The sequence below is a fragment of the Lagopus muta genome, chromosome 9 (genome assembly GCF_023343835.1).
Source record: "Lagopus muta isolate bLagMut1 chromosome 9, bLagMut1 primary, whole genome shotgun sequence".
NCBI lineage: Eukaryota > Metazoa > Chordata > Aves > Galliformes > Phasianidae > Lagopus > Lagopus muta.
This window is the reverse complement of record NC_064441.1, coordinates 18,937,078-18,956,089: the sequence shown is the minus strand read 5'-3', so window position 1 is coordinate 18,956,089 and position 19,012 is coordinate 18,937,078. Positions and strand designations below refer to the sequence as shown.

Sequence of the window (19,012 nt, the reverse complement as noted above, 5' to 3'; positions counted from 1 at the left end):
CATTGATTATATGCCACCTGATACGCCTCCTGCAAGTTCTATTAAGCAGGGAAAAACATCATAAATGTGAAACATAACTTATCATCTCTGTTCTGCTGCCCCTTCTTATGAACTACTAACACCAACTTACCAGATCCTTGACCATGACTTCAATCTGTTCCTGAGCCACATTCACATCTTCTGTAGGTCCTTCCAAAGTGATTTTATCCTCTCCTTCCGTGAATTCGATGTGAACCTTGAGACAAGGCAATGAATTCATTAAGAATTTTCCAAGATATGAGACAGATCAATGCCCTCAGTCAGACCTACATAATCTCTGCCACTAATAGATATTTTCCTTCCCACAAGACACACAAGTTACTCCTCAGCTTTCAGAAGACAGTAATGCACCATTTGGCCAGTGGCCTTCTAGAGCCTGTGGCTTTCATGCTGTTCTTAATGCTTGCAAGGGCTTCAGAGAAGTTGCTCACCTCACCTTATCTCAACATGAACTCACAGCAAGAAAGCCTAGTTGAATTCAGCACTTATAAGTATGTTACCACATCAATTCTCCAACTAGTGCTATCTAAAGCTTCCTCTGAAGGAATAACCAGAATAACTTAGGATGAGTAGCATAAGCAGCAGTGAAAGAGAGGCTTTAATGTTATGAACTGTGCCTTTTCCTCCTTGGTTTCACTTACTCTAGAACACGTTTCTCTTCTACTAACAGCGATCTGGAATAAACCATATTCTATAGAAAGTGCTCAAGCTGACCAGCTCGCCCATACCTTTGGCATTTGCTGAGTTATTTTGGCCAGGTTTTGTCCTTTCTTTCCAATAATGAAACGATGAAGCCAAGAGGGGGCAGAGACCGAGGAGACGGTAAAACTGTTGGCCTGAAAGACAGAAAATGTAAAAAGCTGTTTGATGGACACACTGGAAGAAGTCTCCACAAAAATTCAGTTCCAATTTCTACGGTGTATCCTCAGTATTGAGCTCATCTAAGCAGCATCTCTAACAGCCCAACAAAGACCACTCCTCCTCCATTTGTCTACGCTGCTTCTTGTTATATCCTAATATGACTTTCTAACCCATCTGACCCAGCCCATCTCCTCAGTACCTTTGCATAGACTTCAGTCAATGCTTGCCCAAGCTTTTCGGGCTCGCCTCGCAGTATCACCGTCTCCGAGCTACTGTCAGTGGGTGGGATCTCGACAGAGACTCCAGTTTTCTCCAAGATCTCCTGCAGGGAATTCCCCTTGGGGCCGATGACGTACTTGTGCTGGGACTTCTTCACTTCCACCGCAATGGTAGTAGTCTTCTTTTTCTGTGGGGGCAGAGGCACTGGGGCATCAATTACAGGGGGGATAGAGAAGGACAAGAGTGGAAGGAAGAGGCAGCAGATGCAGTGAATTTCTGCACCATGTAAAGAGCAAAGCAAAGCTGAGCATGTTGGTTCTGCAGTACCCCAGCACCTAGTGGGGCCCTGCCCATAGAAAGCCTCGTGCTCACAGACTCGTAGTCAAAGTACAAAACCAGCATTCTGTGGCAACGGTCCTCCTTCATGGAGGAGACCATGCACACGGACTTGCACAACAGGGCTCAACACTCAGCTGTCCTCAAGGCAGTGGTGTAACGCAATACCATGTAGGTTACTTGGCTATAAGCTGATTAACTATGTTGAAATCCAAACTGGTACAAATACAAACCTAAGCATGAGAAAAAACACCCCAATAACCCACAGCAAGGATATTCACTACAACGTTGGCTGCGGAAAATAAACTGGAGTGAAATTCACTCTTTAGAAACTTCTATTTATGTAGCAACCTTTTACTGTCAGCTGGCCACCACTGCAGACTTCACACTTCCCTCCTTAGTGTCACCAGTGCAAACTAAGGGAGCCCTACATGGTCTGCTGAGTCCCATGACACAGAAAAACAAGACATCTGTCACCACCCTGGCAACATCACCCCAAGTTTCATTCTGTTGAGTAATGAAATGGTAAGATCAAGGGCTATGCTCTGCAAGGACTGCAGTCAGAGCTGACACAAGACGTAAACAGAGAGAAGCAGAAGAGGGACTCTGAACACGTTGGGAGAAGATGAGGATCTTATAGGGACCATACCTTCTCCTCATAGATCTTCTTAACACGAGCAACAGCCTGGGCCAGCTGCTCCTTTTCTCCAGTGAAGACTATCTCTGTCTTGTTGACGCTGGGTGGAGGAATGTTGATGCGTGTCCCCGTGTCCTGCATGAGCTCACTCACCAGCTTGTTGTAAGGGCCAGCAATGAAGGGGTGATACACCTTCTCCACATCCAGCCGCTCCACAGCACGCTTATCCTGGAAGAACAAAACTGTGAGAACTGCCCTCTGTTATACAACCTCTGCCAGACATGGGTACACGTTCCCAGTGGTGCCCTACTTGACAGTCTGGCCCATGTAAATCTCCATTCTCTTCTGGCTACAAATCCTACTGTTGCTACTCATGTTTTATGATATTCACCATTCTAACATCTTGCCTTGGCTAAGCTGGCATCCGATTATGGCCCACTTCAAACATAAAACAAACTTATCTGAATTAAGAAATGGACAAAATGGAGATCAGGAAGTTGAAGAAGCTGGTGTAGATGCTCATACAGTCTGCACAATCCATGTCTCCGTTCTCACTAACATACCAGTGACCAAGCATGGCCACAGTAGCTACTAACATGCAGCATTCAGTGGAGAGGTAAAATGGCAAGATGACAGCACTGCAGTACCTGCTCAGCAGAGATGAGCAGGATCTCATGCCGGGCTTTCTCAATCCCTTCTTTAGTGCCGGTGATCTTGATCTGGTTGCTGGGGTCATCTGGGCGGGGGATCTGGATTTTGGTTGCAGTTTTGAGCTCCAGGTCCTGCAGCTTCTCGCCATTCTTTCCAATGACAAAGCGGTGGTGCTCCTTGGGGATGGCAACTGTCGCTGAAGCCTGAAACATGGGAACCAAACAAGTGTAAAAACCTTTGCCTTCAATGGCAGACCCACAGAAGCAGGCCTGGGGAAAGCAAGAAAGCAAGTTAGATGCTGCTGAGCAGTACCATTAAAGAGGAAACAGTGCCTTCCCAGCATATCCTGCCTAAGTACTGATACTGTGCCACGGCAGTTAATCTACAGTGCCTATACATGAGGAGACTAAGTCCCATCTTTTCCTCAAAACCCTTCTGTTTGTCCAGAAGCAGTACTCAGAATTTGCACAGGCCTTTGGACACAGATGAGGAGATGCCTCTCTTTCAGCATAACGAACAGATGCAGTACCAGACAGCAACTGAGACGATGGCTCAGGGGTGGAGTTTATCTGAACTCTGACATCTGCTGCTAAGAGAACAAGGCACACAGGCTGACTCCTAGGAAACAGAAATTTAACACCAGAAACCTACCCCAGCAGACAGACAGCTATGAGATACTGCTACTCACTGGTTTTCAGTGTAGTACTTACGCTGCCAGGACTACCTGTAGGACTGCCTCTTGGAAAAAGGGTCCAAAAAGCTTCCCTCAATCTACTTTTAAAGAGATGTTTTATAACAGGGATTCCTGACTTCCTCCCTTCTCACTGAAGTTTTACTTGCCTCCTAGGTTGTGACTGCTACAATGCTCATGACTCCTGTGAATATTTAACTACTAACAGTAATGAGACGCACAGCATTCCAACTACAATGGAAAAAATGAAAAAAGATCATTTGATCTTCGACCCTGTGTTCTTATAATGAAGCCAGCCAAGCCTAGGAGCAGTTGGGAATCCAGACACACCTTCGTCTGGGGCCAAAGCAGTAGGAGGTACATCTGGGGAGAGCGGGTCATGTATAGCACAACCTGAACTGATTTTTCAGGTGCACATTATTTAGGGTTTGTCCCTTTCTCTTCCTTCTGGCAGGGTATGACACATGGGCTGAATAGCACTGAAGCAAACATAATATTAACTACTGTATTAACTGCCTTTGACACTGCACATGAATACAAGATCTGGCTGCAATACAGCCTAGCAAGTACTACCATCCTGACTACGAACTCAAAAATCTGAAGGTGATGAATCAAAACCTACGGGACTGAAAGAAGCAATTGAAACAACGGAGCTGCGGCTCCTTACTAGTGCAGCTTTAATTACACCACCCAGAACCCTGACCTCAAGCACTAAGCTTTTGGCAGGAGCTCTCATTCTCTCATCCCTTTATGAAGGACGTAGGTGGAACAGTCCCATTCTCACAGGCTAGTAGTTTTGTGTGAAGGGTCTGCATCCCCTCCAGGACCAGCACCTCAGCATAAAGTTGTTTGCAATCCAAGCGTTCACAGATTGTAGACTCCACCCTTCATACAACACCAATGGCCTGTAATTAACTCTGCACCCTATTTTAACCATCACCTCCATTCCAAATCGCCAACGGTGTGCTTTGAAAATATACAGCAAAGCTGAATTAGTCATCTAATAACACCTCCTCAGCTTATAAGCAGACACACACAGGGGTCTCAACACATTTCTCAATCTTGGGGAAGAGCAAGGATGAAGAAACAGTTAGATGCCCCCTACCTGTGTCTGCAGCCGAGCGACAATCTCCTTTCGAGCCTTCATGACTGCTTCCAGCTTGCCAGAGACCATGATAGAAAGGCCCTGGTCCTTTGCGAGAGACAGCTCCAGGTGAGCTCCTGTCTTCTGCATGATGTCAAGGCAGATCTTGGCCTGCTCGCCTTCTCCAAACTGATTCATGTCCTTGTATTTTCTCTCTTCTAGTGGCACATGAAACACCTGCTCAGCCACAGGACAAATAAGAGAAAAGGCACAGCAAACAGTGAGTATGCTTTTGATTGCCAGTGCCTCCCTCTGTTCTTGCTATCTTGACTCTGCTGAAAGACTAAGTTCCCAGCGTTGGATAACCCATGGGCACTTCCAAGGTGGACACAGGCTGTGAGTAGTGACAGGGCAAGAGTGCTGCAGCAGCCACACTGTCCCATGCTGAGAGTCCTCCCAGAGCATGTCAGGCAGGTAGAAGCACTAAGTTAACAGCCGGAGTACTTAAAAATTACTGCTCACTGCTTGACTTCTGCAATCCCCCCCTTCAGGCCTGCTCTAGCTATTTCTGCAGTAGGGACTGAAAGCATTCTCTGAACAGCTTTCCAACAGTTTTCCTCTCCTCCCAGAGTGGTCCTAGGTCTCAGGTGCAATTCTCCTCATGCCCTGAGAGGCAAATAGGCTGCCAATCTGACACACAAAGGATTTCATGCTCCGAGGAAAGCTTTGTTTCAACTGTTTTCTGGAAGAAAGAAAAAGGGGAGGGGATAGGGTGCCTGCTCCCACCAACCTGAGTGATGACAGAAGCCTTTATCGGTCGGATCTTGCTCCAGGGACCAGATGGTTCCTGGGCAGCTTCCAAACATGGTGCTTTCTCAGGGAGCGGAGGGAAGGCTTCCTTGTAGGTTGGAGGATCATTCTCTTCTTCAGAGTTTAAAGCTGTAACTGAAGTGAAGCAAACAGGATTTATCTCTTTAGAGATGCTCTCCAGGCAGAGATGCCCCTACTGATCAGCAGTGCAAGCACATTTATACACTAAAAGGGAAAGCAAGTGACTTGTGCACTACTATTAATTCTATTACAGTTATGCTTGTGGAAACAGCCAACTCTGCACAACTGAACTCAGTACAGCAGACTGCAGTAGATGCCGTGACCAACTTGCCTTGTCTGATGCAGAAAGGGAATGTGCAAATGAATGGTGGCAGAAAACAGCACGCTGCTGCAAACTTTGTAAAGAGGAGCTTGATGAGGGGAGCAAATGAATGGTGGCAGAAAACAGCACATTGCTGCAAACTTTGTAAAGAGGAGCTTGATGAGGGGACAACGGGCTGAGCAGAAGGAATGTAAAAGAACAGAGAAAGGCTGCAGGTCAGAAGGGGCGAGACAAACACACAACCAAGGGGAAGGCAGGGAGAAGTGTTACAGTTAGGGCAGATTCCAGGGAAAGTCTGTATGAGGACATTATGCTCAACTCAGTTGTGTGCTGCACTGTGCCAAGTGGGCCAGCTGGCAGCTGGAGGACGGGTGCAGAAACGCGCCAGTGAGCCAGCCAGTTACACTTACTTTACCCAGCACCTGGCTGAGCACAGGAAGGAAATGACTGAGTCCAGCACACCGATCCAACCAGGCCCCACTGCAGCCCAGTGCCCCACTCTTGCATGTATCCTGTCTCACAGTCAACAGAGTTGCTAGTCAGAGCTGCATGAAGATCTGAGGCTCGCTTCCTCCAGGCTCTGCATGGTGCTGCCACTAGTGGACAGCTAGAGTGTGTGGTGAGCCACCCATACAGGAATGGAGAAGGCAACTTTCACACACTCGTGGGGAATCAGATGCTTGAAGTGAGCGCTGTAATAGCAAGGAGCCCTGTCTACATTTACAGACACGGCACAGGCACTCAGCTGTTTGCTCACCTTTCACCTGCTGCTGAGTCAGGCCGCTGCGGTGTTCAGCGAAGCTCTCCTGGGTCAAAACTGCCACGGAGCTCATTGTCGACTTCCCACCCACACACAATCCGGGTATGCCACTGGAGAGTGAGAGAGAGGAGGTGCCACTGTTACCAACACCATTCGAGGGGCACAAAAATTACCCAGGGGAACAAAGCATGCTAAGCTCTGTCAATCAGCATAGTGAAATCGGCCTCCTAGAGTACCAGTCAGCTGCCCAGCTCTCCTACTAGTCCAGATGGGAACGCACAGAACAGCGGACACCAAAAGCAAAGTTCTTCATTAAGAAGGGAGAGGATGCACAACTTAACGTCATCAGAAAGGGGGAGAATGCAAGGTGCTAAAAGATACTCTAATTAATCTATCTATTATTAAAGGTGTGCAAAAAAAGTCTGGATAGCGAGTCAAAGACCACAGTGTAATCCTGGAGAGAAAATGAAAGAGGCCCAGGATGCTGCCTCCTCTGGTAGATGGCTTAGTTAAATGTCTGAACTCCTGCTGATTAGGGGATACACTCAGAACGCCACTCTGATAAGCATGCTTAGCAACACCAAGATCTTTGGCACTCCCAAAATAGGAACTTACCAGCTAAATGGTCAGTAGCCAGAGAGTCCGTCCTGTAAGCTGCCCGTTTGTCAGCCTGCCAGCTTTTGCTTCATAGAAAAAGAAAAGAAAAATATTTATGTGGCTGCTCCAAGACAACAGGAAAATATGACACTCGTGTTACTGTAACTTGCAAGAGAGCACTGCTGTACTGTGTTTCAAACTTGCATCCTATCCAAGATGCTCTCCTACTGAGTCACATCTCACCACACTTTACCTGTCATGCTTTACTAGAGCTGCAGACAATGCTGCTGCCTGCTGACCCTCACAGCAGGAAGCCTGGGGAAGCTGCCCTTTCATCACACCAGCTGCAGGAGCAGCCATGCAGTACAGGCAAAAATACAGTCAATTAGCACCAAATGTGCAAGGTAGACATGAAATTTCAGGGTTGCAGCGAGAGCATTGACATCTAGTCAGAGGAGACTAACAACCTGAAAATCTGCCAACAACACTGCCATCGCTCACGAGTTAGGAATGTAGTTTAGTGGAGCTTGGGTGAATCAACACAGACGTCCTCACAAACTAAGGCAAACGCTCAGGACTATCCACATGCAGCTGCTGGCCAGTCCACCTCTTGGCTTTTTACTGCAATAAGATGATACAACAGGCACTGAACTCTGGCTCCAGGTCTGTCATTACGAAGAAAAAAAACCCAACACCGCAGTGATTTACATGGACTGTTTTGAAGGCATCCTGAAATAAATAGGTTGTTGGTGGGAGCTTTATATCTCCTGCATCTGCAGCACTGATCAGGAATATAAATAAGAAAATAAAAGCCTGGGAAGTACACGCTGTCAGATGGGCAACAGTTCCTGCACACCCCCCAGCCACATGTGCGTGCTCCTGCAGGGCCTGCAGCCTCCTGAAATCCAGTGCCTCTGAGTGCCTGTGGCACAACAGGTCCCTCTCCTACACAAAGCCTGCATTGCTGTTTCTAAAAGCGAGCTCCAGCACTTCTCAGGAAACTGATCTTCACCATTTCTCCCAGTGTGCCAGAAAAGCCTCCAAAGAGCTGAGCCTCTGACGTGGCATCTTGCATCACACTGATGGGGCGACAGAACAGGGGACAGAGGCAGGAGGAAAGGAGAGCAGCAGTGCACCAGGGTCACAGGGACCTGATCTGTGTTTCAGTGAAAGCCACACAGGGAATTTCCACCTGCTTCACCACCACCTGAGCAATGGAGCTAATGTTACAATTAATTCTCCAGCGACCTGCTGCTGCCAGGTGACAGCTCCCAGCCGCGCTGCCTGAAGCACAGCTTCTGCAGCACATGGAGGCTCTGCAAGGCTGGCGTGCAGGAAAGGGAGGCTGGCTGTGTGCTCTGGAAGAAATGTTCGTGCTCTGCTCACTGTCCCTGGGTACGCTGAGGATCACATCACCACGCAAACAGAGCTGCCAACACCGCCTTCAGCTCACTGGGTCACTCTGAGGATGCCGCTGCCTCAGGGCAAGGTGTCAACAGGACCGAGGGCAGGAGCCAGCAGGACCCCATACGCCACAAGCAGCTGCGAGGCTCTGGCCACAGCCTTGCTAATGGCATGGATGCAGTTATAGTTCTCATCTCCGGGAAGCATCACCTGGTTCTGCTCCTTAGAGGGGGAGAAGGATGAGAAACTGGTGAAACTACACCAAAATAGTGGCAGCCTACGACGCATAACCTCGAAGCATAACCTCAAGGCACAGCTGCTGGTTTCAGTGTGCCCACGCCAGCTGTGGAGATCTTGCAGGCAACACCTCAGAGCAGAGTTAGATATTCGAAATCTAAGGGCAGCACTTACCCCTGTGAATGTCTGCTTTGTCACCCATACGGCGAGCTAAGAACAAATGTTTTCCATCTCCAGTAACCCCAAACATCTGGTATACTGTAGGCCTCAGGGATTCATCTCCGGCCAAAATTGGAGGTGGCCATCAGAATGGTATTTTAAACATAACGTTAGCAGCGGCACTGCGTCTGAAGCCCACACCTCCTCACCATCCCACTGCAGGCTTTGAAACTAAGCTTACAGCCACGTCAGGCCGGCACACGGCTGGCTGGGTCACCAGGTTCCGAACCGCCAGCCTCATGGCTGCCTGCAGCACGGCCACAGCAAGCTTCACGAGTTCGGAGCACGCTTAAATAGGAGAACAAATCATCCCGAGAATAGCTCCTAGCCAGAGCCAGCCCTAACCATACGGAAATGTTTGTATAAAGGGAAACAAAAGCAAAGTCTCGCGCTGCACTGCCAACACAACCAACGCCAGTGGCCAGAAACAGGCAGCCGGGTGATATTTTACAGAAATATTTGCATTCTGCGTTACGGTGCTTACAACCAGACGCGGCTAAAGCTTCGGGCAACCGACCCGGCTGCCGTCCTTCGCCCGGGTCCACGCACTGCCGGTCCGTCCGAGCCGACGGCAGCTCGGCGTTACGCGCTTCCTGCCCGCCCCAGGTATGCCGGGCCGCCCAGCCTTGGCTCGCTCCCGGCGGCCAGCTGCTGCGTGGCAGGATGGAGCCCTTCCACCGCTTCCTGCGGCAGCGCGCAACGTGACCGGCGCCTGCCGGACGCGGCCAGCCTTCAATCCGAGCTCTGTGCGCGTTTTCTCCCCTCCTAACCCGCTCGCCGCCTCCTCCCCTACCTCGGTTTCCCGTGCTCGCACGGCGCTCACTTTATGCCCGGCCGCCCCGCGGCCCGCGGTCCGTTCGGGCGCCCGCAGGGAGGACGCGCGGTAGCCGAGCCCCTTCCCGGCCGTGCCCCTTCCTCTCCGGCCCGAGGGGCCCCGCGGAGCCTCGAGCCGGGCGCGGCGGGGAGGCGGCGGGCCCAGGCCGGGCGGCGCCGCCAGCGCCACCTCAGCACTGCCGGCACCGGGGGCGGGGCGGCGGCGGGCCGGGCCGCTGTCACCCGGCGCGGTGTCCGCGCCGCTCCGAGCGCCGCTCCGCGGGACCCGAGCGCTCCGCTCCGCTCCTCCCCGGCGCCCACCGCGCGTTCCTCGCCCCGCTCCCCACGCCGCCGCCCCCCCCCGCCCCTCGCTCATCGCGCCGGCCGCCGGAGCTTCCCCCGGTTGCACGCGAGCCCCCCGGCCCCGCTCCGCTCCCCGCACCCTCCCGCAGCGCCGCGACTCACTCCGGCCCGCGGCCGCTCGCCCGCCTTGCTGGAGAACCGGGAGCGCTCCTGGGAGAGCGGCGCGAGCCCTCCGGCGGCCCTATATAGGGCGGGCCGCTGCCAATCCCCGCGCCGCACGTCAGCGGGACGTGCCCCTTCCCGGCGGGGCCGCCGAGCGGAGCGGGGCAGCGGCAGCGCGCGGCCAGAACAACGCCGGGCCGAGCCGAGCCGCCCCCGGGCCGACCCGCAGCTCGTCGGGGATTTCTTCCGGCCGCTTCTTGTATGCCGTTCCAAGAGAACAACCCTACTTTCCTCGCCAGAAACTTCTCTGGAAAGCAACCCGAGCGCGCTCCCCCCTGTGCAGCGACTCGATTTCCTGTTTCAGTGCGGCCCCACGTTGCTAAAACCCCACACATCAGCACCCGGCGGTGCTCTGGGTGCTCACCCCACACCGCGCAACGAAGGACCGCCCCGAAACACCCACGTCCCTCGGCAGCAGCACGGCAGAAATGGGATAAAGAAGTCCATCGTTAAAAAGCACAGTAAGAGAGGATTTAGGACACGGGGCGCCGGTATGCCAGAGCACGTTTGGGTTCCCAGCCAAAGAGCAGGAGATGCTGCTCTGAAGCCATCACTACGGCCTGCCTTGCCATCTCCCAGTAGCGCACTTCAGAAAACCTTCTTTACATTGAAGTTAAGGATCAAATTATGGAGCTCCTCCTGTGTTTCTCACACCTCTACATAAAACAACACCCTAAAAACTGCCTGGCATTGGGTGAGACCGTGCTGCACGCATCCCAGTGGCTTTCAGTCCAGATTCTCTTTTCTTACTGTAACTTCCAAAGGCACCCGAGCCCACCTCCTCTTCTCCTCACTCATACACCATGACCAGCCCAAACAATTCTGCCCTCAGCTGCACCTGGTGCAATCTCACCACCTTCAGGAGGCTGTGAATATCCAATAGGGAAACTGCAGCCCATGTGAGCCCACCGGTAAGCCTAAGCCCAGCTGCAATCAGCAGTGCTGTGACTGAGGAGGGAGGTGGCAGGAAGGCATGCAGCCAGGTGTTGTGTCTCTGGTAACCTAGGTGCTATAAATACAGGGTCCCAGGGGAGCACAGCACCATTTGCCTTTCTCCTGGTAAGTGTGCTGTTTATAGAGGGCAGCTCTCCTCTTGCACAAGCAGAATTGCTGAGCAGATACTGAAGCAAGGTGATTAACCTCTGCAGGTCTCTCATGCCAAAAAGCTCATTCAAAAGACAAACTTATTTCCTGGGCATTCTGACAACAAAGTTATGCAATCCTCAGCTAGCAAACAACATATACACTGCCCTTCTGAGGCTGTCACAGGGTGCTCTACACAGAGGGAGCAAGCAAAGTGCATTAAGAACAGGAGCAACTCACTGGTGGCAACAGAGTTCTAACATGAACAAGAAGCTTCAAGCTCTGTGAATGCAGGAAGAGAAAAGGACACAAGTTCAGAGCAAAGCAGGCACTTGTGAGTGCTCCAGACCCTGTGGTTATCATTGACCAGTCCAGAGACTGAGCCCCACTCCTGGTCCTGCTGCCAGTTCAAACTGCACTGACTGGTGGGATTCTCCCGGCTGTGTGCACACAAGGTCTGATCTGCTCTGTGGAATACTAAGTCCACGGCAGGTTGTTTGGATGCCAGGTGCTATCACAAAGCAAATGCCATTTCTGAGATGAGGAAGAAAGTCAATGGACAGCTGAATAAAATCGATCCAACTGCAAAGCAAAGGTCAGGGGCAGTCCTCCCACTTGCTCTGGGAGAGAAGTCTGGTAATTTCAGAAAGAAATAACACCTGCACCAGTCAAGCGAGCTTCCTACCTGCACTTCAGAGATGATTATAGGCAAAGTGAAGAACTGGAAAGTTTGAAGTAGAGGCAGAGTTCAGGTTTTCTGCCTGGGAGACCCATGACACCGCAGACAAAAAAAAAGGAGCATCAGCCTGTGCTGCTTTGCAGTAACAAAACTTGCATCAAGAATGGGAAGAGAATCAGATATGACTTTCCTGATGCACAGCACAGCAGGAGAGAGATGGCACAGAAATGCAGGGCAGCCAACCCCGGGCCCTGCCGGTCACACTGGGCGCTCAGGGGTTTGTTCCGTCACCTCCTGGAACCTCCAAAGCTGCACCAAGCTCCTGGGTGAGCCATTCCATGCCTGACTCTGCCAGTAGTGAAAAAGGTTTCTGTTTTCTGACAACCTTTCATCCCAATTTTGGCAGTTTAGGCTGATCTGAATGTGCTTTTTTGTTTAAATAATTACCACACTGTGTGCTCGTCTTACACAGGTGCCTTTGGAGCAACGTTGCAGCACTATCTGTTCTGCCTGCACTAAAAAAAATATAAAATCTTCCACCAATAATTACCTGGAGCCACCTCCCAAAGCCTGTTTGGACACTTGTGGTTAAATATCACAGTTAGCCAAGACGTGGGGATTGCAGAGATCCTGCAGAACAAAGCAGGCACTATTTCCTTCCTATTCTTCAAAAGGAAACTTTTACTTTACTCTGCTTTGGCCATTGGGCTGGAGCTCTTTTGTTTACCTTTACAGTGTCCCTGCTCTCTTTCCCTTGGCAATCACAATACAAAGTGAACACGTGGCAACTTCTCCCCCAGCCCCCCAGAGAAATATTGCCAGCAGCTCTCGTATCACATAGCATGGAAGGGCAGCGGACTTGCAAGGCCTGAGCTTGTCCTTTTTTTGCATTACCTGTCACAGATCATTCAAAGCCCCTCAGCTTAACGTGCTGCTGTGCTCTCCCACACTCCTTCAGGTACGTTCCACTGCTCTATTGCAGGCCAGAATGCGAGGAGCCAATTAAAGCAGCTTATAAAGACAACAGCCACTTCTTTTCACTTAATTAGGTAAGGAGGCAAAGCAAATGGGACAAAACAGTCAGAAAAACAGCAAACTAAATAAGACGTAATTTTATTTATTTTTATCTCCTGCTCAGCTCCTTTGATTCCTGATACCACACAGAAAAAGCTAAGCAAGATTCGTGGCCCCTCGAAGGATTCTGAAGATTCCTCAGTTACCAATGTTTACTGGATAACGAAGACTAAAGGGAATGCTGAAGCTCCATTTTTATAAACTTTCTATGTGCTCTGGTATGCTCTGCTCCCCACATCACATAACTCCACAAGACACTCCTACTTTGTAGATGTTTCTTTCCTTCTGTCCTCGGGTTACAATAAATAGTCTGAAAACGCAACCCATAAAAGCTAGCATCACTGTGACAAGCAAAAACCTCAAAGAGCTCATAAAAATCAAACAAACTTGCAGAGAAGCCAGTTATTTGTTTGCAAGAGGAGGAATAATTCAGAATTACCAAAAAAGAAATCTCCGGCTTGGCAGCAATTGCTGTGAAAAGGCAATAAAGTAAATACCTGACTCTAACCACCACTTCCAAAGGCCACCATAGGACCCCAGCTATTTAAGCACCACTTCCCTTTGTCCTATTCATAGCACACGCAACAGGGGCTCAACATATCCACAGGCAAGCACTAATTCCTAATCTCTACGAGGCCAAGCAAAAGGCTCTTGGTGTGTTAGAGAGAATTACATCATGGTGATCTAAACTGACAGTGAAAAAACCAGACAGTCTTCCCTTCCAAATCTGCAGGGCCACTCTAAGCCTGCCATGAAAGAAGAGACAGCGGCAGCTCTGAGTAAAGCCCGCTCCACTAATTGTTGCAAATATTATTTTGCACTTAATACATCTTTTGATAACGCGCTCTATTCTTCTTTGGCTTGGGCTGGAACTGGAAGGATGTGTGTGCTGCTTTAGGTACAATCTTTTTTGCTTTAATACTTGATGCTGTCAGGCCCTCCACCCACACGTTGCTATTGCATCTCTTGGATGAGCAAAGCATTGCAAGTCTGCAAATAAAATAGAGGGTTTAAAACGTCCTCAATTTCCAAGAACATCCAAACTTCTCTAACTGCTTGTTTGCTCCCGTTTTTAACCACAACTCTGCCACAAACAGAGCTCTCCATTCAATATTTTCATTTCGTGAAGCTATTTATAAGAGCAGGTATGGAACATTATAAAAGTTTCCACAGAGCAACTTAATGAGCTCCCATTTTAAGCAGCAGTCACGTATTTACAAACTAGCTGTTCTCCAGAGATCTCAAGGGTCCCCATCACACCGGGCACTGAGTCCCAGCAGGCTGCAGGAAGCACTAAGGTATTCATTTGGAGAACACGAGCAACACACCAACCATAACACACCCCATGCCTCCTCTCACCCTGCCTGCTCTCCGACTTGCTCTCCTCAGCTCTCCTTGCAACTGCTCCGACACAGCTTTTCGTTTCCCTTATCACCCGAATGGAGATAACAGCAAATTTGCTTTCTGCTGTGCAATGGAAACAGCTGGGGCCCGGCTGGCACTGAGGAAGGGCAGGGGAGGACAACCACACAGCCCACACAGCCCCCGGCACTGCTGGGGACACAGAGCCCACTGCCAACCTGTAGCTGGGTCATTCCACTACCCCTAGTCTCTCACTGGGGCTTTTCTCTAGCTTTCCCTGTGCGTTCCAGAAGGGCATCTTCCTCGCAGTGCTGTCCCGTGCTCTCTTCCTTTTTCCTGCTCCAGCCTGTGTATCCATCCTACGTACCTGCTCCCATCCCATGGCCTGGCCTAGGCTGTGTTTGTCACCCACCTTTGGCAAACATCCTGTCCTGCCCTATTCAAGGAACCATGAATGCAGGGACAGACAGAATTCCAGTCCCAGCAGCAACAGGGAAGAGAACCAGCAGGTGGTGACATAAAGCAGAGCGGACTGAGGTGTTACATGCTCCTCTGAAAGAGGCCTTTGAGGATCTTTCAGACAAACCACCATAAAGTATTTGAAAAAGCAGCCAACCAAACCCAGCTGATACAGGGTAAGGGACAGAGGAGTGATGCCCCTGCAACAGACCAATGGCCTAAATGAAGCCTGACAAGGTTTTCATCCAGTCCCTGATGAAAAATATGCCAGAGGTTGGCTGTACAGAAGCTAGACATATCTGCTTCACATGTACAAGATAAGGATACCAGTGGCCTTCCTTTAAAACCCAAGTCCTGATAGGTCTTATCACCTGGTCTGTGCATGGGTCAGACGACTCTTCTGTGGGCTCTGGCAGATCACAAGCCAGCAATTAATTGTCTGCTGAACACAAGATGACTTGCCACCTCCAGGCTGAACAGCAATGGCCAGAACACTGCCAGGTTCCAAGCCCTCACTCCTTAGAATCCAGCTATTTGCTGGGATGTTGGACCATTAAGTACATAGCTACAGCCCACCAGTATCAACCATCAGCACTTATTTCCAAGAAATTTCAATCATATTTCTTGTGCAGACAAAACTGCACGCTGCACAGATGAATTATAGGCATGGGTGCTTTGTTACCAGAATCACCCAGGTTTATGACAGATGTACATATGTAAAACCCTCAAGGAGCTCTATTTGGTTACTTACCATCTCTCCACCCTCCCCATTAACATCAATTCCATCCCCAAATGGATCTTTTCCACGGGTGCAAAGTCTTTAGAAAAGACAGCAAAACCATTTACAGAAAACAGTTCCAGACACCGTGCTGCTGAGTGTAAGGGAATCTGGTACTGCTTCCATTTTGCGTCAACAAATAAACCCGTTTTACTTTACAATTGAATTAAACAGCCTCGAAGGGAGGGTGCACGAGTATCACTGTGCTATTCGATCTGCTCAAAGGCAAAACTTTTCCTGTGAATCATCGTTTCTTGGTATCTTGCAGCCAACGAACCAATCCTTTCCCTCCTTCCAGTGCCATTTTTCCACTGAAGTTAAACTCATTACAGTTTCCTCCAACCGTTCTCTTTTGCGGTTTCTCTTCTCTCTCGGGTTTCTCCCTCTTTCTCCTGCCAGCTGCTACACAAGCACTCTCTCATGCCACTCGCTGGACGTGGCTCCTCACCCCAGCCCTACCACCACTCGCAGGGCCACAGCCAGTCCCCAGCAGCCAGTCCCCAGCAACAGGTCTGATGACACATTCTTCTTCCCTCTGCCTCCCTCCATCTAAACACCACTACCATTTCACATGACTTCAAGTAGTAGGAAGAAATCCAGCTGGTTTTCTCATAGACAAAGGCATACTTAAGTGCACAGCCGCTGCCTCCTGCGCATAGCTACTTGCCTAACCCCTTCCAAAACACAAAGGCACAAAGCAGATTTGGTACACAAAGACTAAACCAGACGTTTTCAGTCAGCTGAAGTGAAGAAATCAGCACCGAGAGCTATAAATGCATCCAAGTTATTAAGTATGCCTATATAAATATATCTACATAATATATTATGTGCAAAATACTTGTAAGAATCAGCCAGCTCAATCCTGAGTGAGAAGAGAGAAGAGTCACCCACCAGCAGGTTAAAGGATGTGTATAATACGAGTTTCAGAAAGAACATTCCTGCTTCTGGAGACTGCTGGGTCAGTACCAGCCTGCATGGACTGAAGCACCAAAGATCACCTAAACTGAGGGGAAAAATCCTTCAGCTTTAACATACCTAAGTTTCTTATAAGACAAAATAAACCCAGAACATTTATTGCTACTTCCCCATGTTATAATTAAAATCTTAAACACATAAATCTTCCAGCAAGCCGGAGTCTTCTATGCAGACAAAATTTTCTAAATAAAGCAGCTTTTTTCCCTGCTTTGGCCAGAACTTCTCCTTATTTATTGATACATTTCTCTTCAACCTGACTCCCTTTATAATGTGAGATTCTCTTCCACTGAAGTCACACCATGAGAGCTTCGAGGCAACGTTAGCTCACGGAAAGAAGACTGGGGGGTGGCAGTGGGAAAAGTCATTAAAATTATGAAGCATGCAGGATTCTTCCTTTTAAGATGGCAGTGTAACTCGTGAGATTTTAACAGCAGAATTTTAGGATGTAAACAGTCCTTTTAAAGCTAAAAAGACAGCTAAATAAAGCCACAAGCTGAATTCCATCAAGTCTAAGACCAACCCAGGACAAGCCTGTAACCCAAAGTTACTCTTCAAAAAGTAAGAATTTCTAAAGCAAAAAGGGCTCTTGAAGCAAAACCTGAACCTGGAACATTACACCATTGCCTTAACTACAGCCTAGCATGAGTCTCAAGGTCAGGAAAGGGGCTGCAAGGTGCCTCCCCAGCTCCTCCACAATCCCACCCAATGGGTGCTGCCTTCCACCTGGACTCTCACTGCCTGCAATATCACAGTAGCACGGGTTCTGCTGGAATAGCTTCTAGACTAAAGCCTCACCACCAAAACAAGAAGCCACCAACTAACACCACCAGGCTGCACAAAACCACCTAACCCTCTCTCCTTTCACGGTGAAGGTAATTAAAAAGAGGACCTAATGCTACAGCTGGGTTTTTCTTTCTTATCATCTTATCTGTTTTGGTATTTTCATACCATTAACACCTCCTTTGTTCTTGCATATGCCCATTGCAAAAGTTTTACAGGCTCTTGGCTTCTCAGTAACTCGCTCTTGGACAAGTCAGACTTGTTAGGTCCTGGGTGAACATGCCTTTCTCAGCCCACTTTAAAACCCCTGATGCAACTTCTCTGGTGGTGCATGTCTTCACCAACGCTGTAACAGCATTTCTGCAAGGGCAATGCTCCAGAGAGTGGTCTGTTCTTGTGCAGGTCCATAGCGTGCTCAAAGGCTATTCTCCTGATTATGCCTTGCCAGATTACCTTATTTGCCTGCTTATGTTATGAGACTAATAGATAACTTCTCTTTCTGATTGCATCTGTACCAGTTTGACATGCTTTTGGGTTCAAAAGCGTTCATTTTGGGAAAGGCAATACCAGCTGGAATGCTGTCACAGGTACAGCATCACAATTTATCTTGTAAAAGCCTTGAGACAGCTCCCACACAACAACAGCCAATGGTTACAGCTCTCTCCTGTCAGACCACACTGTAAAAGAAACCAGCTGTTTGTCTGCCCTTGTCCCACCAAAAATAAGCTGGTCATTACCATTATCCTACATAAACACATTCAAATACCAAATTGAGAGGAAGTCTCTTTCTCCTCACCACCTCCAACAGCCCATTCTAGAGAAGACCAATGAAAAAAAAATGGAGAACAACCTTTGACATATAAGTAGCAGCATCATCACATTTTCACCACTTGAAGGAGAACTGGAGCTGGGGAAGAAGGCAGAGAGAAATCAGTTTAACTTGCAACAAATGAGGAAGACGTGTCCCTCTGTCAGGAGCCAAACACCACAATCATTTATGCAAAACAAACATGCAGAAATCTTCCTTAACCACTTCTTAGAAAACGTTCAGTAAAGCACCTTCTGAGAACGACTAGGATTACAGAATGTTTCTGCAGCAGCAAAGCTCAGGCCAGACAGGGACAAGGCCCCTCCCAGCTGTACCTTAACAGGCCTCCAGATATTGTTACCTCTGTGTCTACCAAGAGCTGTTCCTGTACCTGTTTGGCTCTGAGAACAACCATACCACTCTGAGTTGTTTTGGAAAGAAAAGGCTTTTTTGTACCTTGAGTAAGTGGGTGGCCCTGCCCATAGTATGGGCCACACTGTGAGAATCCACTGCAAACAGGAAGATGTTACCTCTAACAAATCTGAACAAAGGACTGGAGATGCAAGGCTTTGACATCTATAGACTGTTTCCTTTCCTGCTCTTCTTCTCAGGTAGAGGTCCAAGGGAATGATTTAGCAGGCACGGTAGTAATGGGCTGACAGTTACACTTGGTCTTTTCCAAGCTTAATGATTCTATTCTATGTACATGCTTGTACCAGAGGGAGAAATACTCAGTTCACCTATGAAACCGTGCCTGGACAAGTTTTCACCATGGATTGCAAAAAAAA

At 49.1% G+C, this 19,012-nt stretch overlaps 1 protein-coding gene across 3 annotated transcripts in view; it reads right to left on the bottom strand.

Annotated features, from left to right (window-relative positions):
• Positions 1-19,012, bottom strand: part of LOC125697707 (high density lipoprotein binding protein) — a 35,395-nt gene that overhangs the window by 15,096 nt on the left and 1,287 nt on the right. Inside the window, exons 1-10 of one of the 3 annotated variants that reach the window (XM_048955230.1) lie at positions 10,167-10,268; positions 7,047-7,114; positions 6,429-6,541; positions 5,309-5,463; positions 4,540-4,755; positions 2,740-2,946; positions 2,105-2,320; positions 1,100-1,306; positions 768-875; positions 131-235 (exon numbers count right to left, since the gene is read on the bottom strand). In XM_048955230.1, coding sequence (XP_048811187.1) covers positions 131-235; positions 768-875; positions 1,100-1,306; positions 2,105-2,320; positions 2,740-2,946; positions 4,540-4,755; positions 5,309-5,463; positions 6,429-6,504 — 1,290 coding nt within the window. In that variant the 5' untranslated portion in view covers positions 6,505-6,541; positions 7,047-7,114; positions 10,167-10,268. Of the gene's footprint in view, positions 1-130; positions 236-767; positions 876-1,099; positions 1,307-2,104; positions 2,321-2,739; positions 2,947-4,539; positions 4,756-5,308; positions 5,464-6,428; positions 6,542-7,046; positions 7,115-9,681; positions 9,701-10,166; positions 10,269-19,012 lie in introns of those variants that run through there. The other 2 variants (XM_048955231.1, XM_048955229.1) reach the window with 2 other exon arrangements.